This window comes from Arvicanthis niloticus, chromosome 8 (assembly GCF_011762505.2).
Source record: "Arvicanthis niloticus isolate mArvNil1 chromosome 8, mArvNil1.pat.X, whole genome shotgun sequence".
In the NCBI taxonomy this organism is placed as follows: Eukaryota; Metazoa; Chordata; class Mammalia; order Rodentia; family Muridae; genus Arvicanthis; species Arvicanthis niloticus.
This window is the reverse complement of record NC_047665.1, coordinates 18,463,088-18,488,181: the sequence shown is the minus strand read 5'-3', so window position 1 is coordinate 18,488,181 and position 25,094 is coordinate 18,463,088. Positions and strand designations below refer to the sequence as shown.

At 43.7% G+C, this 25,094-nt stretch overlaps 2 protein-coding genes across 7 annotated transcripts in view; one reads left to right on the top strand and one right to left on the bottom strand.

Annotated features, from left to right (window-relative positions):
* Jarid2 (jumonji and AT-rich interaction domain containing 2) overlaps window positions 1-3,871 on the top strand; it is a 174,046-nt gene extending 170,175 nt beyond the window's left edge. For all 5 annotated transcript variants that reach the window (XM_076939113.1, XM_034509846.2, XM_076939115.1 and 2 more), the window contains one exon: window positions 1,996-3,871. In XM_076939113.1, coding sequence (XP_076795228.1) covers window positions 1,996-2,148 — 153 coding nt within the window. In that variant the 3' untranslated portion in view covers window positions 2,149-3,871. The remainder of the gene's footprint in view (window positions 1-1,995) is intronic.
* The window catches only part of Dtnbp1 (dystrobrevin binding protein 1), an 85,686-nt gene continuing 64,326 nt past the window's right edge, over window positions 3,735-25,094 (bottom strand). Inside the window, exons 8-11 of one of the 2 annotated variants that reach the window (XM_034509848.2) lie at window positions 14,330-14,485; window positions 5,518-5,661; window positions 4,566-4,717; window positions 3,735-4,025 (exon numbers count right to left, since the gene is read on the bottom strand). In XM_034509848.2, coding sequence (XP_034365739.1) covers window positions 4,011-4,025; window positions 4,566-4,717; window positions 5,518-5,661; window positions 14,330-14,485 — 467 coding nt within the window. In that variant the 3' untranslated portion in view covers window positions 3,735-4,010. Of the gene's footprint in view, window positions 4,026-4,339; window positions 4,718-5,517; window positions 5,662-14,329; window positions 14,486-25,094 lie in introns of those variants that run through there. The other variant, XM_034509847.2, reaches the window with a different exon arrangement.

The window sequence follows — 25,094 nt, the reverse complement described above, 5'->3', positions numbered from 1 at the left end:
TCCAAAGAGATCATCTCACTGTGGAACACCATTTAGCCTCCTGCTTGGTCTTCTAACGTCTGCAATGATATAGTGTATATACTGTTGTACAGTACTGAGACTGATGATGTCTCAACCCTGCTCTGTAGATGCTTTTGGACTCTGCAATCCTTGTAAACTTGTCTTCAGGTGGAGGAACATCTCAAACAGCCATCCTGCTTGCATTCCTGTGCTGGGATGTGCTGATCCTGGTCTGACCAGTGCTGCACATTTGGCAACCTGGTGCCCTTCTTCAGGCACCATCTTTTGGAAAGTTTCACCATCTAGCTCTGTAGCTGGCTGGGCAGCACATCATCCATGCGGTCCCAAGCTCTGCCTTTGAGTCCTAACTCGGAGCAACAGAATGTTCCGTGCTCCCCTCACTCCCTGAAGCTTGACCAGGTAGACAGTCGAGTGCCTTCACTTGCCCCATTGCTTGCTGAGGCTGGGTTACAAGGTTGGAAAGCAGAATGTAACTCTGTTTGCATCTGTTTTGTTCAATGGCATTAACATAACTTCTGTGGTCCCTACTTTGTCACAAGAATGTTACAATGTGCTTAAAATTAAATCTCAGCAATGAGTAGGAATTACTGTCTGGCATCCTGTACCATGGGCTTCTTCCAAAGCCCCCAGCTAGGACACAGAGCTGACAGCAGCAGGCAGGGCCAGGGAATGTACATCTGTGCACATGATCAGGACAGCGTGAAAACACTTTTAAAAGTGCATTCTACAAACTGAGCAGTGGGGCAGGTCAACATTTTACTGTGACCAAAGTCCTGAAAGGACTGATGGTCTGATATCTAGTTGGGAAAAGTCATCTAGTGCATAAAGAAGCAGCCTTTCCCTCTGCCAGAGGCTTGCTGTAGTAAAGGGAGTCCGCACTAATCCTCAATTGAAGTCAACTGGTTGGATTGAGAAATGTAGTTTGTAGGATCAATATAAGTTCTTAGTTCAAGTCCTGTGCAGTCCAGTGACAGATAGACTAGAGATTCCAGGCCTGTTCCTCCTACACCCCTGTACTCTTGTTTTTTTTTGCCTGAGAAGCTCCCAGGAAGAGCAGGGCTCCCAGGCCACTGGTTAGTAACTCGCTGCCTAAAGACAGCCAGGCAGAATTTTGCAGTTTCTCCAAGGCTTCCCCAGAGGAGGCAGGGTACTGTGTCACACATCCTTCAGCTGCTTCTAGGCTTTTCAGAGGCAGAACTTGAGTGTGTGAACTGAACCTCAAGAGTCTTTTGTCCAGGCTGCTTCCATTCATTCATTCCTCACTTGTGATATCAGGTATTCAGGTTTTCTGCCAATGCTCTCTTGTTCTTGAGACATCCTTCCATTGTGTCCCTGGCTGGTCCCAAATATGTTCTTTCTGGATACATTTTGGTAAAGTTGCAGGCTTCTCTTGGGTGAAATAAAGGGATATAGCTGACCTTTCCCCCCTCTAATGCAGAGGTCACAGACAATGAGCCATGACCTGATGTCACATGCTGGAGAACTTTAGCATAGCCTCAAGCTGTAGTATCTCATATTTGGATGTTGATCTTAATTTCTGCATTTTTCTTGTCACATTGGCCCTCAGAGGGCTTGCAGCCGCAGCTTCTACACTAGCCCTATCTAATTAAAGCAGTTTCAGGAGATGGTCTGCTTCCTAGTGTGGAGGACAGGCATTTGAGTTCTTTATGGAGAGTTATATACATGTGAATGCAAATACACTAGGGACCAAAGGGGTCAGATCCCCTGAGGTGGTGTTACCAGACAGTTATGAGCATCAGTGGGTGCTGGGAGCCCAAAGGGGCATTCTCATCGGCCCCAGGAGCTCCCGTAGGCATCGCCTGCCCTGTGCACAAGTCCTCTGCATCTCTGAACCCTAAAGCTAGTTAGAAAGCCTGCCAATGTCCAATCACACACACTGATAAGTCATAGGATTTGGTGCCTGGGACCCCTTTGCTGCACTAACTTAATGTTGTCTCTCTGTCCTCCTGGCAGGAGCAGATCATCAGTTTGGTCAACCAGATATGTGGCAAAGTGTCCGGCAAACACGGTGGCATTGAGAACTGTCTCAACAAACCCACACCAAAAAGAGGTCCCCGCAAGAGAGCGACCGTGGATGTGCCACCATCTCGGCTCCCATCCTCATGAAGATGCCGAATCCATGGTCACTTATATATTTTTTGTAATTACTATATTCTAGTTTGGAGTACTTGCTGTAGGATACAAGCTGTCTTTGCACTAGCTCTAAAGAAGAATTTCTTCTGGTTTTAGAGAACTGATTTTGTTTTAGCATTAAACTGTCCAAGTTTTTGTACGTAGATATCTAGATACTGCAGTCAGGTTTGGAAGCTGCCGTACACTCACTATCTAAAACCCTTGAGGGGCTGTATTAATTTGTATTGCCCCACGGCTGAGAAAAGCCTGTTTTTTTTTTTTTTTTTTTTTTTTTTTTTTTTTTTTGTTTTTGTTTGTTTGTTTGTTTTTGTTTGGTAACTGTTGAGGAATAAAGGCTTTCTAACCCATTTTTGAAGAGGTTGAACTTTGGAGAACAAATTTTAAAACCATCAGTCAGATGAGATATTTCAAGATTGGGAAAGGGATAGAAGACACACACACACACACACACAGAAAAAAGAAAACTTGAAATGGCTTTACTTTGACTGTCTTTTCTTCTGTCATGTACGAGGGGAGTTTGTAACTTTTGGAACCGGAGAGCCGTGTTTGTTTGGCTGGGCGGTTATGGCAGCTGAAGGCAAAATGTGAGGTTCGAGTGACTGAGGTTCTCATACCAGCACATCACTATGCATCCGTTCGAGGGGGAGAGAGGACAAAGACAAAGACTGCCTGCCTTGGAGGGTCACTGAGGGAGACCTGTGCCTGATTTCATTAGGAAATCCATTCTGTTAATTTTTTTGGTGCTGTTGGCTACTTTATCAAAAAAAAAACAAAAAACAAAAAACAAAAAAACCCTTTGATAGCATCCTTGAGGAAAGGAAACAGCAGTTGACTGTAAGTGCTTCCCTGTCATCCATGTGCAATTTCCCGACATCCCACCTCCATCTCTGCTTGTGTCTCTCACACATCAGCATTAATGTTTGTGTCCCTCACATGTAGAGCCACTAAGTCTGCAGTTCTTTTTGAATGTGAAAACACATCTGTGCTCATCTTGTCTATTTTTTCTCTTCATGTTTTAACAAAAAAGAAAAAAAAAGAAAAAAGTCCCATCCCTTTTGTACATACTCCTGTAAATTGTTTTAAATACTTGAGCCTTTTCTTGGTGGGGGGAGGGAAGGGGTGAGAAAAGATGAAGAAAAGCCTTACATTTCAGTTTCTTCATCGGCTGGATTGGATGCTTACAGGGTTTTTCTTGTAACATTTATAAGTGCTGCTTACATCACTCAACAACAACAGAACATGGTAATGGAGTAGCTGTTGCCCTTCTCCGGTTGTGTGTACAGTATGTGTGGAATAAAAAAGGGAAACTGTTTTCACAAGCTGTTCTTTGTTTCATAATTGGATCAGTCCGTAGCTACCCATATTGCACTGAGCTTGCCAGTGGTGACTGCCAGAAGAGTCCTAGGATCCACTTTGGTGGTTGTTGTTGCAGAAGACGGAACTGTTTTGGAATATTTAATGATTACCTAACAGTCGAGTGTTTTCCAATGTGGTTGTCCAGTTTTTATGGCCTTGCTGTGTACTTTCCCTCTTTTTGACAGTAAACTTTCGCCTATGGCTTACAGTTTGACATTTAATTTATTAGCGCTGCTCTGCACCCCTCCCGCAGGGAGGCTCTGTGTGGTTTATTGCCAGTTCTTTGTTTACTTTTCAGGTTTGTACTACAAGGTTTAATAATAAAAACAAGTTTTTTGGACGTTTGGTCTGTCTTGTGGGAAGGGATCGGGCTTTCTTTGGTCAGTGGGGCAGGGGCTGCAAGTCCTCTCTTAGGCCAGGGAGTGGAGCTGCAGAGGCACGTCCATGTCACTGCTCAGCCACTCTGCTGTGACTCCAGCTTACGCCATGGGGACCTTGGGAGAACAAGCCAAATTGTTTTGCCTCAAGTTTATTTCTGCTGAGGCCCATATTTTCACCCAGTGATGATAGGTAAAATTAAGTTTTTCAGATCCCAATTTGACCAGTATGGGTTATGCTAACAGACTCTGCCTCCCATTATGGTAGGGCAGGAAGCCCATATAGCCTGGTCTAGGCCCTATTTCCTTCCATCCCATCTCCAGTGGATGGACCTCCACACCAGTGTTCCTTTAGGAACTCTTGGTCATATCCACTGGAAGCAGCTGTCAAGGCAGAGGCTTCTGTACAACCCATAATACTCCCCGCTGCACAGTGTTTCCATAAGCTTTATTGTGAGCACTCCTCTAATGGGCCTCACATCCCATTAGCAATTGTATCAGATCAAAAACCCCAAAGCACCTGGCTCTGCAGGAGTATTCTGCACACAGCTGACAAGTCACTTAAATGTCCTGAGTTGAGTCACACTGGTCACTGTCATCACTGCCACTTGGGGTGGACTTTCTGTCAGTGTGTAATGTGACCAAGGCTGTGTCTACCTGTACCTCCTCCTCATCAGCCTGGATGAGGGGGGCATCAGCAGTGTCCAGGTCAGTGCAGGCAGAGGGTGAGGCAGGTGGATGGGATGCTGATTCTGAGGGATTTGGAATCTGAAGACTCATTTCATTCTGAATGGGGTTGGATTCCATCTCTGTTGAAGAAAGTAGAAAAGACCTCTGATTGAGGTACTGCAGTTGGGGACTGCCATTGAGGACAAGTGTCTGAGACCATGCCCCACAGCCTAGTTTCAGGGGCCACAACTTAACAAGCTGACTGACCACCTATTCTATACCGTGATGCTGGGTAAGACCAAGAAGTCTTTAAAGCCACATAAGGTCCAGTTATAAACACTGTTTCAAGGCTCAAGGCACATGGTAAAAGTTACACACCAACCCTTGATAACGTAGATGACCCTTTAGTTCCTTCAATTCCTATACACTGGTGCTAATATGAATTACTTGGCCTTTAGCAGTTCTCCAATTTTACAAGGATTTTCAAAGAATCAAGATTTTCACACATAGCCAGTCACGGTGACTAAATCATTCTTGGCTCTGCAAAAAGGGCTGAGAGGAGGGTGAGGTCACATGAATTGGACCCTCAGTACTGTGGGCCTACAGCTGAGGCCTCAAGTATGTGAAAGAAACTGAGAAGCTGACTGTGCAGTGCTGACAAACAAAAGGACCTCACTAGGAAAGCCCTCGGGGTTAGTCCTAAGAACATGCTCAGTGAACATGGAATCACAGGGTCAGAACTGGGGGTCTACTTGTGCTGTGTGTGTGAACCACACAGGAGAGCTGCCACATCCCAATCCAGTGCCATCTCTGGACCTGAGCCCAGCCTCCTGGAGGCTGCGGGAATGCATCCACAGGTTAGAACAGCCTGCGTTCATCCGCCTCGCTGCTTCCTACATTCATGGAAGAAGCTGGGCTTTAGTATAGTCATTACTCTTACCCACACCAGGGGACATCACAATCTTGTCCTCTCCGCCAGAGTTCAAGAAGACATCGAGAGCCTCCTGGTCAGAGATGTCCATCATGTCCATTTGCTCCAGAACGTCCACATTCACTTCCATGGATGACATGCTGCCCATGGGCTCTGAGAACAAAAGAAGTTGTACTTTTTGCTTTTCAGGGTAAATGGTGACTTTCATTGTTAGGCTAATCATGCTCTTTCCTCCCAGTTCTTGCTCTCACCAAATGACATTCCAGTCTTAAGTTGTCCTAACTGATCTTCCATGAAGATCGCATTTGGAACAGGGTGCTCCTACAGCATGTAAGGGTAGGTAGGAGCTGTTTTCATGGGCCAGAAGGAAGTCAGGAAATTCCATCCTATGTCAGTGTAACCAAAATTGCAATTAATTTTATAGTGGTAGTATGAGAACAGCAGGAGGAATCAGGGCCCAAGGCAGGGTGCTTCTTCCTTAGTCACATCATACCACCAGCCAAGAGTAACGCTAGGAGTGAGCCAGGGCTTTAATGCAGCACAGGAGATGCTGAGATGACAGCATGAATTCGTGCCAGCTCAGACTATGTATCACTATCTCTCCAATTTTGTGATTTTCCTGCCTCAGCCTTTAGGATATCAGAATTATAATTGCCATGTTCACAATTTATTCAGACCTGTTATTATTCACTATGGCTTTAAAAAGGTGTCCTAACTGAAGTAGAAAAACTTTCACCTAATTTATGTCAAAAAAGTATTTATGAGTGTTGAATATCAAAAGTTGTCAAATTCAGCTAAAATGGAATCATAACATGAAATCTTATTACAGAATAATGAAAATTCAGCCTATGTTTCCAAAAGGGGGGGGGGGGGGGAAGAAAAGATGTTTTTGGTAGAAACAAGCAGATCTCTTAGTTTGAGGTTATCTTGATTCCAGTGAGCTCCACGTTATCCAGGGCTATGTAGTGAGGCCTTATCTCAGAAAAAAAGACACCCAAAAAAGTCCAAATCTGCCATGCTAAGTGCTGGAAGTACAGGAATGTACTGCCATGCCTGGCTACAAACTGGTTTTTGCCAAAGTGAAGACTGAGCAAGGGTGTGCTGATGTCCCCTGGAAACCATAAAGGAAACACTATAGCAGACCAGCAGGGGCCCCATTCAGTGTCTAGGGTATGTTCATCCTCTCAGGATAAACAGAGTGATGTGTTCCAACGCTGAATTGAAAAAATTGGTCAGTTGTGAGTCTAAGAACATATTCCAATTCCAATCAAACTTCAGACTAAGTTTACTGAAGAACTTGAAACAAGAACAAACAAGTTTACGGTGCTGGGGTGGGGTCTGTCTTACATCGAGATTCATTCTCTGCATCAGAAGACTGATGCTGTCCTGTGTGATGTACTGAGTTCAACAGTGAGTGCTCAGCCACCACCTGTGAGATCTAGTGAACACCTTTAGCCCACTTCAAAGCAAAATCTTGCCATGTCTTCAGGCATTGCCAAATGTCCCATATAGTCAAGCCATTACTTAATGAAATGGAATGCTTGGAAAAAATCACAGTGGAATGTCCTAATCTGTAGTTATAGTTTTAAAACACACACACACACACACATGTAAGGTGGCCAAAGCGAGTCACCTTGAGAAATACTGTTTTATCAGAGAACTGTGAAAGTCAACATCTAGACTCAATGAAAGAAAGAGTAAAATAAACAACTTACTGTCAAAGGCTAATGGTTGCCTTCCACAGCCTGATGTACGGCCCTACTCCTGAAGAGACCACTAATGTCACTGTACATTGGAAATCAAGCTGGTGCCCAACCCTACTGACTAGCATTCATGGTGCTGGAAGCACTTTGCATGTATGAGGGTTTCAATGAGAATGGCCCCCAGAAGCTTATATATTTGGATATTTGCTTCCCAGCTGTTAAGACTGGAGTATTAGGTGGTGTGGCATTATTGGAGGCATGTCACTGCTTTCACAGTTTGTGTGTGTGTGTTTGTGTATGTGCTCGAGTGTGCACGTGCACCCACATGAACTTGGGGATTGAGATGGCTTCAGTTCCATGCCTGCCTGAATGATTGCATACTCTCTGTCATGATGGTCATGGAATCTAGCCTTCTGAAACTCTAGGCCCCAAATAAACTCTTTGGTCATGGCCTCTTAGCAGAGTAACAGAAAAATACCTAAGACAATATGCTACATGAGGAGGAAATCTAATCATCAGTGTCACCCAGCTACAAACCTAGTGACCTACTTCCAAGATGTATGAGGGCAACAGTGGCCAAAATGTTATGGGAGTAACCACCCACTTGGGGGGGGGGGGGGAAACAATAGCTTTGAGACTCATATCTTGAGACTGCTAAATGGGCCCCAAATCCGAGATTAGATAGGTCACAAACCTAGAGGGAAATCGATTCCTATTACTGTGCTACAAGAACATTAAGATAAATGACTACTACTGACATCTTACTACATGCATAGATCAGTGCCTTTCTCAACTCTCAGAGAAGCTACTTCTTGCAATAGATGGCTATTAACACAAAGACTCATAACAAACCGCCCTACAACGTACAGACAGAGCATGCGGTCCTAAGCAGGGTATCGTCTTCACATCCCGCCTCAAGATTTAGACATTTATACGGAAGAAGAGGCTGAAAGATTGTAAGAGCTAGAGGTGGCGGCTGACATCAAGGAAACAGCACCTTCCAGTCACTATTGGACTACGTTGCATGTGAACTTAGACTGTGTCAGAAATACACAAGACCTGCTCAAGTTCAAGCCAGATGAAAACTCAGCACAGAGATGAGGAAGTGGGAACAAAGTTCTGGCTGTAACCAAGAAGTGTAGCTGACACTTGCTGGGAAAGTGGGGGAGTCAGTTTTCTAGAGTGTTGTTAGATATACACTCCGGGACAGGCCTGGTGCCCAGGAGTAGTTGGCCACCACAGATAGACTCCATGTTGTGTGGGTGTTTTTCTTAAGGAACTTTTGCTGTATTGTACTTTTTTTTTGATCAGAGACAGAAGGAAGGAGGGAGGAGAAACCAGAAGCTGGGTGGTGGTGTGGTCTGAATGAGATTGGACCCCAGATGATCACATATCTCTGTTTAGTCCCCAGTTGGTATGCTACTCTAAGCATTAGGAGGTGTGGCATTGAACTTTGTCGGAACAATGTCCCTGGGGGTGGGCTTTGAAATTTCAAAATCCCAGTCTTAAACTCTGCCTATGGATCAGGAGCTAAGTCTTGCTTACTGTTTAGCACCTGCTTGCATGCAGCTCTGCTTCTCACCATGACAATGGACTAATCCACTGAAACTGAAACAAGCCTTTGACCATCTGCTTTCTTTTGTAAAAGTTGTCATGGTCATGGGGTCTCTTCACAGCAACACAACAGCAACAGACAGAAGTTGGTACCAGGGAGTGGTGTGCTGCTACGACAGGCTGGCTCATGCTACTTGCTAGTGGAATGCAGACTCTGGATTAGGAAAACAGTTGACTGCTTTAAGCAGGTTACTGGGCCATCCTAGTAATAGCATAGAGAATAGTGCGGTGGGAGATGTGAACTGTAGGGGCTCAGCTCAAGAGGTTTTAAAAAGAAAAAATACTACCCGCTGGCCTCGAGACCATTCTTGTGATATTTTGGCATAAAATGTGTCTGCTTTTTGCCCTTGTCCTAAAATTTTGTCTTAGGCTAAATGAAAGAGTTTTGGATTCACAGCATTGGTAGAGAGTGTGGTTATTAGTAGTTAGTTTTAAGTATATCTTCAATGAAAAGAGCAAACATGGCAAAACCAAATACAAAATGCACAATCTGAGGAGTGTCTTAGGGTTTCTACTGCTGTGAAGAGACACTATGACCAAGGTAACTCTTACGAGGAAAAACATTTTATTGGGCAGAGGGGAAGAGTCCTACATATTAATCCACAGGCAGCAGAGGCAGACTGTGAGCCACACTGGGCTGGTATAGCTTGAGCATAGGAGACCTCAAAGCCCACTCCCACAGTGACACACTTCCTCTAACAAGGCCACACCTACCCCAACTTTTAACCTCCTAATACCAGTCCAAGCACTCGAACATATGGCCCTCTGGTGGCCATTCCTATTCAAACCACCACAAAAAGAAAAGGAGCATCAGGAAATGTAATGTTGGAGCTGAGTCCAGTCCTCAAGGAGCTAATTAACAACTGTAAAGAAAAGCCTGATGCTAAATGGAGTAAAGCCAGTGGCATCTTAAAGGCAAACCTTGCAACAAGCTAAGCTTCCAACTTGTAAAAAAAAAGGTTAAGTAAAGCTTAAGCAGCAAAAGAAAAGAGGTTGAATAAGTGGGGTATACTGATTATTTAAGGTTCTCCCAAAGCCAGCTATACAGTAACATCTTACTTCTATAAAAGTACGTTCTATTGTTTTGTTTATTATGGTGCTGGAGTTTGAACTATGGCCTCATACATGCTAAGCAAACACCACTAAACTAACTCTCCTACCTGTACAAAGGTTTAGAAGCTGAAAAACACATATTTGTGTATCACACACATGTAATACCAAGGCTGTCACATGTAGAGAACAGGAAGGTGGACATGATCAGCGTCTTAGAGTTTATTGCTGTGAAGACACCATGACCATGGCAACTATTACAGAGGAAATCATTTAACTGGGCCTGGCTTACAGTTCAGAGGTTCAGTCCAGTACTGTCACTGTGGAAACATGGTGGTGTACTGGAACACATGGTACTGGAGACAGAGCTCAGAATTCCATCTCTGGATCCAAAGGAAGCCGGAAGTGACTGTGAGCCACACTGAACCTGGCTCGAACATCTGAGACCTCAAAGCCTGCCCCCAGTGACACACTTCCTCCAACATGGCTGCACCTCCTAATAGTGCTGCTCCCTGGTGACCAAGCACTCGAACACATGAGTCTATGGTGGCCATTCCTATTCAAACTTAATCAAGAAGGGGTCACAGTTGCCTGACTGGGCTGGTGAAATTTTATTCTACCGTGGATACAAAGGAAATCATGAATACTGACGTTACTTATGACTTTGTATCCTGGCTAGAATATTCTGTAACATTTTTTTAAAGATCTAAAGCAAATACTAAAACATGAAGTTCGGAAATGTCTTTTTAAAAAAAAATTTCCCAAATACTTCTTTAATTAAAGTGAAAACCAGTCATAATCACAATAATCCAGAGAGTTCCATACGGAACTCCTGTAGCTGGCAGCTTTGTCTTAGAGGCTTCGGAATTGCAGAGCATGTCTGAGCCCACTGAGCTCACTGGGAGTCTTTCACTCAGCACACTCGCTCACCTCCTCCTTTCGCTGGCACTCTCAGTGCACACGAACAGCAGAGATGTTAGTCTGGGGGCAGAGGCAGCCCTAGCTCCGTGGGCCTTCATCTGTCAGCAGAGACCCTCATAAACTTGAAGCCTAACTTGAAGCAAGGAAGTAGGCAGCAGGCAGAGTAGGGCATCTCCCAGGAGATCTGTCCAAACCTAGAGGTCAGTCACCCAGACACATAAAACCAAAGCAGATGCTCCCTGAGAGATGATGTTAGGTGCAGGGGACGAGGACTGACTGTGAACTGCAGGCTTGTGTAGCACAGGTTTCCAACCTCACCACAGCTCTGGAGCGCACAGCTGAATTTGCACTCTCTCCTGACACATTTCTGGATAAAGAGTTCCATGGCTTTAACTTTTGAAATGAAGAAAAGTTCCCATTGCTATTTGTGATTTCATGGAATCACCTACCCCTGAGAGACTTTTGTATGTTGAATAGTGTTCTAAATGAAGGATCACTCAGCTCACCCTGGAGATGAAGATCCTCCCTGGCGTAGGGTGTCTGTCTGGGTTGGATGTCTGCAGCAGTTCTTCACAGCCAACATACCTGATTTCTGTTTAAAAGCCCCTTCCATTCTGGCTAAGGCAAACTTGTTCCTCAGTACTTGCTTGAAAGACACATGTATTGGCAACATCTACCTGGTTTCTTTTTTTGATTTAATTATGAAACATATCCAAACATGTTCTGGCAGCTTGAAGACAATTATTCTTGAGATGTTCAAAATCACAGTGACTAACACACCGAATAATGCTTTGTACAACAAAGACCTATTACGTGCCTTCTCCTTGCCAAGTGTTAAGACTCTAGAGTCTCAGACTAGGCAGTACCTGGTCCTAGCTGGCCTTTAATGCATGGCAGCCAGGGGTGCCTTTGGACCCATCAGCTTTGCTCATCATCCCATGGTTGTGTGTCATGTCTCCCTGAGAATACAGAAACATCTGAGGGACCCTTTCTTTTCATCCTTGCCTCCTCTGGCCTTATAACATACAACCAGGATATTCTGGGCCATACTGAACAGGGAAGAGTTAAATTTCTCAGTAACAAAGAATTCTTACAATGTTGTCATAGTCCCTCTCTGGGCAGCTTTGCTAGGGTAGGTCTATCTGTGCAGATTTCTGGAATGGTTGAAGTTAGTCCCAGATGAATCTGCTGAAACGCTGACCTCCAATATGAGTCCTTGGAGATGGGATTTTCAGGTAATTACAGTCAGAGGATCCCAAGTACTGGGATCCAAGAGACGTTCAGTGTCCTTGTCAGATACATCAAGAATTAGAGGGGTAGCATGTTCCCAACACCAAACAACAAATAAAACTAAAATTAAGTTAAAAATTAATTAATTAATTAATTTAAAAAAGATGCCTGGTTGTGTTGGTTTGAACAGGTATGATCCTAATAAACTCATGTGTTTGAATGCTTGGCCCATAGCAAGTGGCACCATTAGGAAGTATGGCCTTGTTGGAGGAAATGTGTCACTGTGGGGGCGGGTCTTGTGGTCTCCAATGTTCAAGCTAAGCCTAATGTGGTACACACTCTCCTGCAGCTGCTTGTGGATCAGGACGTAGAACTCTCAGCTCTTCTCTGGCACCATGCCTGCCTGGATGCTGCCATGCTTCCCACCATGATGACAATGGACTGAACCTCTGAAACTGTAAGCCAGCCCCAATTAAATGTTGTCCTTTATGAGAGTTGCCTTGGTCATGGTGTCTCAGCAGTAAAACTCTAACTAAGACACTGATATTGACCACATTGAAGAACACAGAGGGCTCTCTATGGCCAAGGAGAAAACCGTCTCCTGCCGTGGATGAACCATGTGCATGTTAGTGACAGAGCTATGAGGAACAAATGCCTCAAGTCCCTTTGTATCAAATTCTCAACCTGTGGGTCACGACCACTTTGGGGGTCGCATGTCAGATATCCTGCATAGTACGTATTTATACTACAACTCATAGCAGTAGTAAAAGTATACTTATGAAGTAGCAATGAATTTCATGTTATGGCTGGAGGTGACCACAACATGAGGAATTGTATTAAAAAGAGGCACAGCATTATGAAGTGTGCTCTGTCTGGTACGTGGCACATCGCTGGCAAAGCTTCCACTTTGTCCCATAGGAGCTGAAGCAAGCACTGCATGCAGCCTGGCATTGAGGAACCAACACAGTGTTCTTAGTAAAAACCCATGGCCTCTCTAGATTAGTTGGTTAAACTGGCAAGAATCAGACTCTTGAGAAAGAAATGTTAAACCTCAATCCTGTGCCAGTTTAAAAAGCTAACTCTGGTGATTAAAGGTTCTCTGCAGAACTGTCCTTCCTTATGTTCTTAGAGCTTTTCTGGGTGGGGACATCAAATTGATGACAAGGAACAGAGTGACAGGTGAGGAGTAGCACTGGAAGAGCAAGGGGATGGAGGAAAGGCAGGTCACAGGAGACAAGGAAAACCTAGGATGGGAAGACTCAACTTGCCTACCTGTTGCTGGGGCATACTGCACAGCACCCACCAGAGGGAAAATCCCAGTGGCCCTGTCCACCCAGCTGCACCTTTAGAGGGAGACAGTTCCTCAGGAGAAACAAGATGGAGCCCTCCAGTGTCTTCACCCCTAAGGTGTTCATTTATAAATCTGGATACTATTCCTTACAACACCAATTCATCCAGAGAAGTTATTAGAATAGAGGTGGCCCTCCATAGCCGTGCCTTCTATGCCTGTAGGTGGAGAACAAACACAGTTTGCTCTGTGAAAGCTACACCTGTATTAGACATGTTTCTAACCAGTGTCTCTAAACAGTACAGGCTTACTGAACATGCACTTACACTGTGGGAAACCTAACACAAAGATTCTTGACAGTGCTTGGGGGATGGATATCGAAGGTTACATACAGTACACCATTTTATATATAAAACTTGTGCATCTAGGGATTTTGGTATCAAGAGAGGGAGTCCTGGAACCATGTACCAAAGGATGACTTTGTGTTATAGTCCATTCTGATAAAAACAATCACCCTTTAAAATGCCTTTTCTATTTTTTTTTCAACCTCCATGGTACATCTGAGGAGCCTCAGGTATGCAAATCACTCATGACTCCATCTCCAGCCCCTCAAAGACTTTTAACCCTGGGAGAAAACTCTGATGACATTTGAGAAGTCAGCTACTATGATGTTGACTGTGGTGGCAGTGACATATAGACTCAGCAGACAGACAAGGACCACACTGTAACAGAGGTCATTTCTTTTCTTTTTTTTTTTTAACCTACAACATTTTTTTTCTGGCTCAGTCAAGTAGTTGCCGAGCATGTTTAAGACCCTGGGTAGATCCTGAACTCCATAAAATAACAAAATACTTTTTAAAGTTCAATATGAGTATAATTGAATCTTTAATTGTAAGGGAGAGGCAGAACAATGTCACCTCAGGCGTGATCGCGGCAGTCACGTTCATTCTGGGTCTAACCACAAGGACTATACCCCATACCCCACTGTAGGCAACCTGCAACTGCCCCAGCTCACCTCGCCTCTCTGCGATCTGCAGGTAGCCCGTGGACAGGTACTGCTCCATGTCCTGCTGGAAAGCTTCCTCGAAGAACTTCTGCCGCTCCTTCAGCTTCAGTTGCTGGGTGTGCTCCATGTCTAGGACCTTCTGTGTGTGCTCGGCATCTAGTTCAGCTGAGGAAACAGAATGGTGGCGGTGAGAGCTCCAGCAGGGACTGGAAAGAGGTGACAGATTCTGCCACAGAAGCCCACAACAGCTCCCCCATCAGCATGCTGCGTCCCATTGTACCCCTTGTGCCCTCTCTGCTGGGGACCGCCCCCTATCCTGCCTGCTCTTCACAGCAGGGAGCTCCTCATCAGTCACTGTCACCGCTGACTTCTCAGGGGATCCTCCACCTAGGGGTGGATGATGGTGCCATCTGAAGACTGGTAAAACTTTTAAATGTATTTCATACAGTAAGAAAACTAGAGGGAGAAACATGTACCCAGCCTTGAGAAATGGTTCAGCAATTAAGAGTGTAGGTTCCTCTTTTAGAGGACCAGAATTCAATTCCTGGTACCCACAAAGTGCACCTTATAGCTTTCTGTAACTCCAGCTCCAGGGGATCTGACCCCTTTGCCCTCTGTGGACACTGGTACTTACATGCCCAGAGACAACGTACATATAACTCAAAATTATGTAATTAATAATTTTAAACAGAACAAACAGCACATAGTGCAACGACTGGCTCTTAGGCCTGCCTCTGCTTGCAGTACTACTCCATCCCTTGCACCATTAGCTCCTGAGGACACTCTCCTCTATGAATGACAAACTTCAAACTCGGTAATGGGGGTGGGGTTGGTTTTTTTGTTTTGGTTTTTTGTTGTTGTTGTTGTTGCTTTTGGACTTTATACAAAGTATATAATGTATTGCACATAGAATATTCTGGACTTTCTTGTACTGTAATCTATACACATGCCAGAAGTACAAACTAAGTTAGCTACAACAACAGAGACAGGACAGTGAGCATCCTCTGGGCAGTTGACGATAGGGTCCACTGTGAACACCTGCCCCACTGGCAGCCCCTTTACCAAGGCTTCTCTCATTGGCCCAGCCACTGCCTGTGCATTTGCTGGCTTCCCTCCAGCCTTTCACACACCCCACCTATGGTGAAATCCTGCGGTTCTCACAGAACCCCAGGTAGAAATCTATTGCCAGCTAAAACCAGTTTAACCTTTCCAAGCTGCCATTTTATCCTCTACATGGGTGAGGTAAAAGCATACATTTCCTAAGGTTGTTAGGTTTTAGGAATGACATATATGAGCCATCAGCAATACCACACTGGACAATAACTCAAAGCTAATATTAACAGGCAACACGATGTCAATAAGACTCTCAAAAAGCAAAGCGGTCAGGATTGGTGAGCATGTCTGTAATCCTAGCACTTGAAAGGTGGAGGTAGAGGGGTGGGAACTCCCAAGCTATGCAAGATAATCATTCATTCATCCCCTCCCTCTCTCCCTCCCTCATTACAGACAGACAGAGAGACATTAGTAAGAAACAGAATCAAGTACAGCACTAAAGTCACTCTGTCAGCCCTCCACAGGCTTCTGCCCTGAGCATCTTCTAGTGCCCTCAATGTATCTGCAGTGTGTACTAGGCCAAGACTGCAGGAAGAGGACATCTACTCACTGTTTGCTTCAACAGTCCACATATCTGTTAAATACCTCACGACAGCCCAGCACACAGGTGTAATTCAACTCTAAAACACATGAGCATGCTTCAAACACTTCATAGTCAGGTAAACTGCTTTCAAAGAAGCAATTCCAAAATAAACCATTCAAAACAAAAGAGCAATTTAGAAATTATCAAAAGGGATTTTCTTAGAGAATGTCATATTTTAACTGAGTCAAAGCCATCTGTAAAGGAGTGGGGGTGTTCTGCTTTCTTAGGAAGACTGTAATGACCTCTAGTGTCTGAATTACTAGTAGTAGATTCTCATCTGAATTCCTTATGTTAGAGGAATCCTCCAGAGGCGGGCTGAGGAGAGTTTGGGTTATGGAACTTAAAATGATGTTTAAAACAGAACACAACTGCTGGGTGCCAGGGAGACAAGAGCTGCCCTGACGTCATCCACTGAGCTATGCCAAGAAGCAACACAGATGAGAAACCTGAAAGAAAAGCCAATTAAAAACATCTCACTCTGACAAACAGTAGTCTTGCTCACAGAGTCCTTCCTAAGGACAAGAGTCACTTGCAACAAGATGCTGCACTTGCTGCTGGAGAATGTTTAACAGTAAAACGTTAAAAAGGAAAAAAGGCTGCAGTGGTCACCCAGCAGCACCATCACCAGACACTGCCACGTCCCCTCACTGAGGAGGGAGCACTCTGCACCCCACTGTGTACATAACCCACCAGACTACACCACACCACAGGTGCTGACACACAGATGGTAACTGGGTTCTCATCTTCCCCGTTCTCAGAAACAATGGAGATGTTTTCAAACCATTTCAACCTAGAATTTCAAATATGGCATAAAGTTAAGACCAGTAATAAACTAAGTTTTCAAAAGAAAAAGTACCCAGATACACACCCAACGAGAGATATGGCAACAGACTGCACAGAGCTGTAAAGCATGCTCTGCTGCATTTACACAGGATGCAGTCCTGTAAGAAATGATAGTCAGGTGCAGACAGAAATGAAGAAGTAAGTGATCAAAGCACCATCAATTGAAACCAACCCACATCCTTCTGGGGCCATGTTTTCTTCCACATTGTGCTGGTTAGTTTTTTGTCAACTTGATACAAAGTAGAGTCATTGAGAAGATGCCTTCATTAGATTGGCCGATAGCCAAGTCTATGGGTCATTTTCTTGATTGATGGGGGACGGTGTAGCCTACTGTGGGAGGTGCCACTCCTGGGCAAGTGACCCTGGGCTGTGTAAGAAAGCAGGCTGAGTAAGCCACAAGAACAACTCCATAAGCAGCCTGTCTCCACGGCCTCTGCTCCAGTCCGTACCTCCATAATCCAGCCTTGCGTTCCTAACCTGACTTGCCTATAAGTTCTTTCCTCCCCAAGTCATGGTGTTTATCACACACACACACACACACACACACACACACACACACGCACACACACACACGCACACGCACACGCACATATGCACACACACACACACACACACCAACCACAATGGACAGCACCTTGTGAAAATGTGAGCGAAAAATAAACCTTTCTTCCCAATCTTGTTGAAGTGTTTTGGTTATAACAGTACATGAGTAACTAATAATGTATTATGCAAGTTCTGTGTAATATATGATATTCCAATATACCTTCCCATACAGTAACTTTCAGGTTTCAGTATATTCTGCAGTACATGTATCTTTGTTTCATTTTGGTGTGGTTTTTCTTGGCCTCACTAGGCAGCCCTGTCTAGCATGGAACCTGGTATGCAAACCATGTTGGCCTCAAACTTGTCACAGTCCTGTCTCAGTCCCCAGAATCTAAGGTTATAGTGATACATCACCAGCCATAGCTTCAAATATCTTTCTTTTAGTGGATTTCGTTATTATTTTTGAAAATAATTCTGGTACAACCTTCCACAATGTTATTAAGTAGCTTTAAAATTAAAGAACCAAGTAAGCATAAGATTCTATGAATATAGTAAGTATAACCTCATTCCAAGCAGCCTTATGAAATACATATCATCAAATCAACTAACATTTTACTAGTTTTTATTGTTGTTCTGGTGTATATGTGTTATGAAGTTAAATAGTTCTAAAGAATCCTATATTCATAGCCTCCTGGTAATGATGCACACCTTTAATCTCAGCATTTGGGAGGCAGAGACAGGCAGATATCTGAGTTAGAGGCTAGCCTGTACTACAGAGTGAGTTCTAGGCCAGCCAGGGCTACCAAGAGAAAGCCTGTCTTAAAAAACCAAAACAAACAAACAACAAGTAAAGTGGAAATTTCAGGTTTCTTTTGAGACTCAGGTCATAAAGTGGTTTTACTGGAGCAGACAGGTGAAAGAGGAGGATGTTTTGCTGAGGCAGACATGTGAAAGGACAGACGGTGGAACAAGGCTTCTGCTTTGGTCCTCTTCACTAACAATGCTCTTGGTACCGCTTTACATGGTGTTGCTAATCCTTCCTTGCCTGCTGTGACTTCATAGAAGTAACTTGCCAAAGAACTTCTCGTGACATTTCAGTAGCTTCTTCCCACTTCTACAGGTTCACAGCAACCCGGTGAAGCCTTGGGATTTATTCTCGATGGAGCTGCCGCTGCTGACTCATGTTTGGTGGTTTGCTAGTGAACTGAACTGCTGACATCCTGACGAAGATTGGAATCACCCCAAAGAACTATTTCTAAACAGGTCAACTTCCCCTGTGTCCTAATAACCTTTCTTCTCCACTATCTCTGATGGGTGGTGGGCTAGAAGGGAGGCTGAAGCAGTTAAGAACCTTTATTAAAAAGCAGGTTGTGAAAAATCTAAGCTTACAAACAACTGACAAAAGCCACTGAAGAAAGGCTATGGCAGGCAAGTTTCCTAGAGGTTCCTGGAGATGGCTCATGGCTTTGCATGGCTGCAGTAGGTGCTCTGGAAAGGCACAGCCATAGAGACTCCATCCCAGGGTTGCTTCTTGTTGCTGATATGCCTCTCCTGTCGTTATTACATAGCCCAATGATTGCTGGGCATCAGCCTACTCTATTGGCCAAATTTCCTGCAGATCAACATGAAGATGAACTTTACTGAATTAATGCTGTTAAGAATCAGTGACTTTATAGAATTCCTGATTTGATTCAAATAATTTTAGGAAGAAAGTTTAAGGAGATGGTTTTAGTTGTTTTTCTAGAAAAAGTAATAAAGTTAGAATCAAGAATGAGGCGTCAGGTGTGCACTGTGATACAGCAAGGTTTTATAAAACTGTTTATAACATGTTTTTGTTGATGTTCAGGCTGTAGCCCAAGCTGATATCAAATGCATGGCAATACCCCTGTCTCAGCCTTCCAAGTGCTTGGAATACAGGCATGAGGCAACAGAGGCTGGTGTTTGATCCACTTTCTTTCTGGAAGGCAGACTTTCCTAAAAGCCACTATGGTCATTCTCTCTGTCTACTGCTAATTCAGCAGAGATGGCTCAATGAAGTACTTCCAGGAGCAGCACTGTGTTCCAGCCTGATGGCTGCACGCAGATAGCCAAACTAGGAATGTGCACCCACACACTGTATTCACCCCTCTCAGCTAAAACACTGCTCCCTCACAGGTTTCTATGACCTCCCATCCAAATGGAACCTGACAATTAGAAAATTTCTAAACAGAACAGGAGAGCCTCAGTCTCAAGTGAAATAGAGTTCTAGGATATAGAAAGAATGCAGATTTTTTTTAAATGAAAAGAAATCATTAAAATGAAAACATTTGAAGCTAACCATTGTGGTGCATGTTAATAATCCCAGATTCTGGAGGCAGAGAGACAGAGAGACAGAGAGTTATAACAAATTTGAAGCCAACATACTTTACATAGAAAGTTTCACACCAACCAAGCCTAGAGAGATCTTCCCTCAAAACCAACCAAACAAAAACCCCACCAAAACAAAAGGTCTTATTTATACTCAAAATATACTGAAAATCCTTATATGAGGAAAATACTGGCAAACTAAAGAACTAGTCTGCCTCCATCTTAGGCTTAATAGCCATCTTACAGTAAAGACAAACTAGGTGCACTCCTGTTTATGATAAAACCTCTGTTTTTCTAGGATTGTACTATGCCCCACTTGTAAGCTTAATTACTAATGATGCTCAACTGTCTGTTCCAGAAGTGGCAATGGCAGCTTTGTTTCAAAGGGTTAATAGCCACCTTGCAGCCTGACCTTTGCTTCAAAAGGGTTGCTATGGCTACCTTGTTATGACGGCCTACTGTTATGAGCCTCTTGCAATCATGTCTTGGTTTCAGGGGGTTGTCATGACTAACTTGTTATGATCATGTTCTGCTTCTGTAACCCCATCTATTTTGCCCACCGAATCCTCCATTTAGAAATTCCTTACCTAAGTCATAAAAGCTTTGTCTTCCTCACATCCAAGGCTGACCTCTAGAACCCCACCTCAGGAGGAGACTGCCTCTGCACATGCCTACAAAATGCTTGCTTTAATTCACTGCCAGCTTTAATTAATTTGGACATGATAATTTGAGTTGGTAGTCTTTCTCCTCCCATCTTTGGGATTAACAAAATCATATATATTCAGATATAGAGCTGGTATAAATAAATTAATAGTTACTTTTGCATTGCTATAAGGAAAACACTCAAAAGGAACCCGTGGGGGGCGGGGGTAGAAGGGTTTGTCTGCTCACATTCTCACAGGAAACAGCCCACCACACTGGAGAAGCTATGGCCCCTGGAGAAGCTCAGTGCATGACAGTGGAGCATGTAGCAGCAACTTCTTCACAGGATGTACCAGGAAGTAGAAAGTGTTGGAAGAGGCAGAGACTAGCTAGCTTGTGGAACAAGTATATCATGGTTTGAATGTAAAATGTCCCCCACAGGCTCAGGGTTTGAGCACTAATTCTCAGTTGGTGGCTGTTTTGAACATTCAGAAAGTCTTTTGAAATGGGACCTTCTTAGAAGTGATCTCTGGAAAATGTTTTTTTTTCCCCCTTAAAGAGTTATCACATGCATACAGTGCACTTAAGAGCCCAGAAGAGAGCATGAAATTACTTACAAGTGGAGTTAGCTGCCCTGTGGGTGTGGGAAACTGAACCTGAGTCTTCTGGAAAAGCAGTAAATGCTCTTAACAAGGAGACCATTTCTCCAGCCCTTGGGAATGGGTCTTACTGATAGTAACTATTCTAGTTCTGCCTCAAACTTTCTGCTTTCTGTCTGTCACCACAATGTGTCCAGATGTCACATGCTCATGCTACCACAGGGCAAACAGATCTTGCTGTCTTCCCTGGCAAATGGTGGATTTTTTTTTTTTTTTTTTTGATTAAACAATGAACCAAAATAAATCCTTCCTGAACTGAACTTGCTTCTGTCAGAGATACTGGCATACTGATGAGAAAGTAATGAACATGGAGTATTAGCCTCACAGGTTTATCACAAGTGATCTGGTGCTGCCAGCCTTCATACTGTTAGCATTTTAAAATGCTCAATATCAGTAGTGATTAGTCAGCTTAAATCAAAATCACAAGGAATATTACACACTCACTTTTATGGCTATAATTTAAAAAGACAGATAAAGGCTTAGGGGTATCTATTCATAAGAGAGCACTTCTCTAGCATGTGTTATCCCTGGATCAAACCTCAACAGTACAAAAACTTAACAAGACATACTAACAAGTGCAGGCAAGGAGAAGCAGAAACGGAACTACACCATACTGCTATTAGGAATGTAAACTGTCAGTGCCGTCCTGGAAGAGTTTAGTGGCTTCTCTAAGGTACCGGTAAGCAAAACAGCACACACACAACTCAGCAGCTTCTATCCTAAGAATCTACCCAAGATAAATGAAGACAGATCTGGATATTTTATGTTTATGGCAATGTTTATGGTAATGCTACTCACAAAAAGAAATGAAGTACAAGATATGTATCATAATATACACCTATCTCAACACATATATAAAGGAAAAAGCCAAGTGAATATATATAGTACATGTCATTTACATGAAACATCCAGAAAACTACAGACAGAAAACTGATTATGTTTTTCTGAAGTTGAAATTGGGAACAGAAAGGCATCTTCAGAGATATTCTTCTATAACAATACAGTTTTTAAAATTCACTAAAATGTTCAAGTATACACTGAAAGGGAATTGTGTAATCTAAATGTTATATTCAATGAAACTGTTAAAGATCCACAATTTAACAGGACTCTGCAGCTGCTCCGATGGTGAAGTGCTAGCATATGAAGCACTCAGAGGAGAAATACTTAGTAACTTAGGAATACTCGGCTTCCTTCCTTTCCACAAGGAATGATGGAGCAGAAAGAGCCTAGGCTCTGGGGTCAAGACCATAATGCTTAGTCATCTGCCTCAACACAGACTAGAAGGTGTCATGTTAACAATTGTGTACAACATGGCAAATGTCTTCTGACAGGGTGAGGAGTATTTATGAAGACGAGGAAATCAGTCACTCTCGATCCTACTGTCTCTGAAGTGAGTCACAGATCTCCAGAGCTCTATGAAGAGACCCTATCCCATCCTCCCCTACCCAAAGAAAGGATACTGTGGTATAAATCTGCTTAACACTGGTCTAAGAAAACAAAACTTTTGTGCTTTCCAATACAAAACCCTCTGAAGGAATCCGTAGGGCTCAAAGCCAGATATCTGGAAAAGGCGTAACTGCAACTCATCACTCCCTATATTCCCAGACCACCTGTCATCAGACAAGAGACTTCAGAGCTTCCTTAAGGCTCTGCTAACTTTCCAGTTACAACAAGTATTTTGGCATTGCATCTCCCAAATACACAAACAACAGAACCAGCAAAGCAGCAATAAAAACATCCTGCTAGGAGCTGGAAAGATGGCTCAGTGGATAAAAAGCTCTTGCCCATGCATGCCTGATGACCAGACCACAGAGCCCATTTAAAGTCAAGCAGATGTGGTACCACTTGTAATTCCAGCACTTTGGAGGCAGAGACAGGTCCCTGAGGCAAGTTGGCTAGCTGGGTCAGTGAGCTCCAGGTTCTGAAGGAGACCCGGCCTCAGTACATAAACTAGAATGGACACAGGAAGACACTTGATACCAATTTCAGTTCTCTATCTGCATGTATGTGGATGTGTATACACACACACATACACACACACACACAACCCACACACACCCTTGTTTACTCAGTATGCCAACACAAAAAGGAGAAATTCTGCAAGGCTCCAAGCCCTAAATGAAGAGCTATGAGCAGTGAATGGCTACTGAAAAGTGAATCTGTCTTCTCTTGAGCTGAATCCCTGCAGGTTATACAAACCAAAGCAGTCAGCCCCAAACTCATGGATGTGAGAGCAACAATAAACTTGGCTCGGTAGGTTATATGTGTGTGCATGTATGTATGTATGTATGCATGTATGTATGTATGTATACATGTATGCACAACATCAATTACAGGAAAAGGTCATTAGTTTGAGAGGGAGAAGAGAGAGGAGCAGAGGTAATTCAAATATAGTACTCATATCTGAAATTTAAATTTTTAAAAAGCTATCTGCTCAGAAAGGACAGAGAAGGTGGTATATCAAGGTTATACAACCTGGTGGTCACAACAGCTATCTGCCATATACTCTCTCTCTGAACTTTAATTTAGTCAATGACAAAACACTTTTCACAAACAAATCAAAAACCTATTTGGTTCAAGATGCCCCAGTAAATCACATACACTGCAGCTTTCAGAGCAGCCACTCTCTGCATCGGCTCTGCCTCAGCTCTGCCTCTTCCCCTGCTTTGGGAAGGGCACTGAGATCAAAAAGCCAACAATGTGATGAGGGGGCAGGGGAAAGGTAGGTCACAGGCTCTCTGGAGAGCCAATGGCAGGACAAGGCAGAACTCAGGAGAGGGGTGTTTCTAGCTACACTCAGTGACTCAAATGTAGGCAGCATGCAGCAAGAAGCAAATTCACTCATGAAATGTCAGTCACAGAATGAGAGAACTGCAAGGGATTGTTGTAGAGAATCTTGTAACTATCCTACATCAATAATGAAGCAAGTCACTTCATGCTATACAGTAAACTGTAGCCGTCAGAGCACTGTCAAGGTTCCTGCTGACTTAAGCTTGCCAAGAGTTAAAACCAAGAGTGACAGGCAATGAATAGCTACTGAAAAAAGGTGAACTGGTTTTCTTCTGGGATGAGTCCCCATCCCAGGTGTGGTGGCACACACCTAAAATTCTATCACTTGGCAGGTGGAGACAAATATATCAGGACACCAGGGCTACATGAGACCCCATCACAAAACATATAAGTAAATTCTGTTGTGTGATGATCTGTAAAACAGATTATCACAGAGTGGTAGTCAGAATATGAACTGGCACATCCTCTCTCAAAAGCCAATGGCCAGGGCTGAGTTTGTTCCCAGCATCCAAATCAAGCAGCTCACAACTATCAACTCCAGCTTCTGGGGATATGACACCCTCTTCTGCATTGCAGTCAGTCACACACAAACCCATACACATCAAAAAGCTAATGGCCAGCACACACTAACAACACACCATAAGGACTACAGCTCTGAGACACTGTGTGCAGAGATGCCTAGCATGGTGTCATTATGATTGATAGAAGGCCAACTTGGCCACCACCCAAATTCCCAATGGCATAAAAGCAATTTTTTTAAGTGTTAATAACGTGAGATGACACTTCATAGTCAACAATCTAGCTGGGTATGATGACAGAGGACAGCAGTTATGTCTTAGGCGGATGATGCAGGAGGATTGCCATGAGTTCCAAGACAGGCTGGATTAAGAGTGAGATACTGTTTCAACAGCAGCAGCAACATGCTATTTAGCAGAAATGATGGCTTGAAAGCTTTGGCAATAATCACAATTCTTAAAGATGATCTCGGATGGGATTCTGGAAAAGTCAGAGTGGGTGCAGACAAGACACACAGCCTCTCCAGTTAGACAGTAACCAGGAAAAAGTAACTCAGCCCTCAGCAAGCTTTGTGGAGAGCTGTACTTTGAAAGGGCTATGAAAGTATTTAAGTGAGCTCACAGGATGGTTTCTAAAGTGCACTGTGTTGGCTAGCCTTTTCTTCACATTGGGTGAAGGAGTGTCTCTGTATTTTCAATAGTTAATCCTGTACTGACACAGAATCCTGCTGGCATATGTC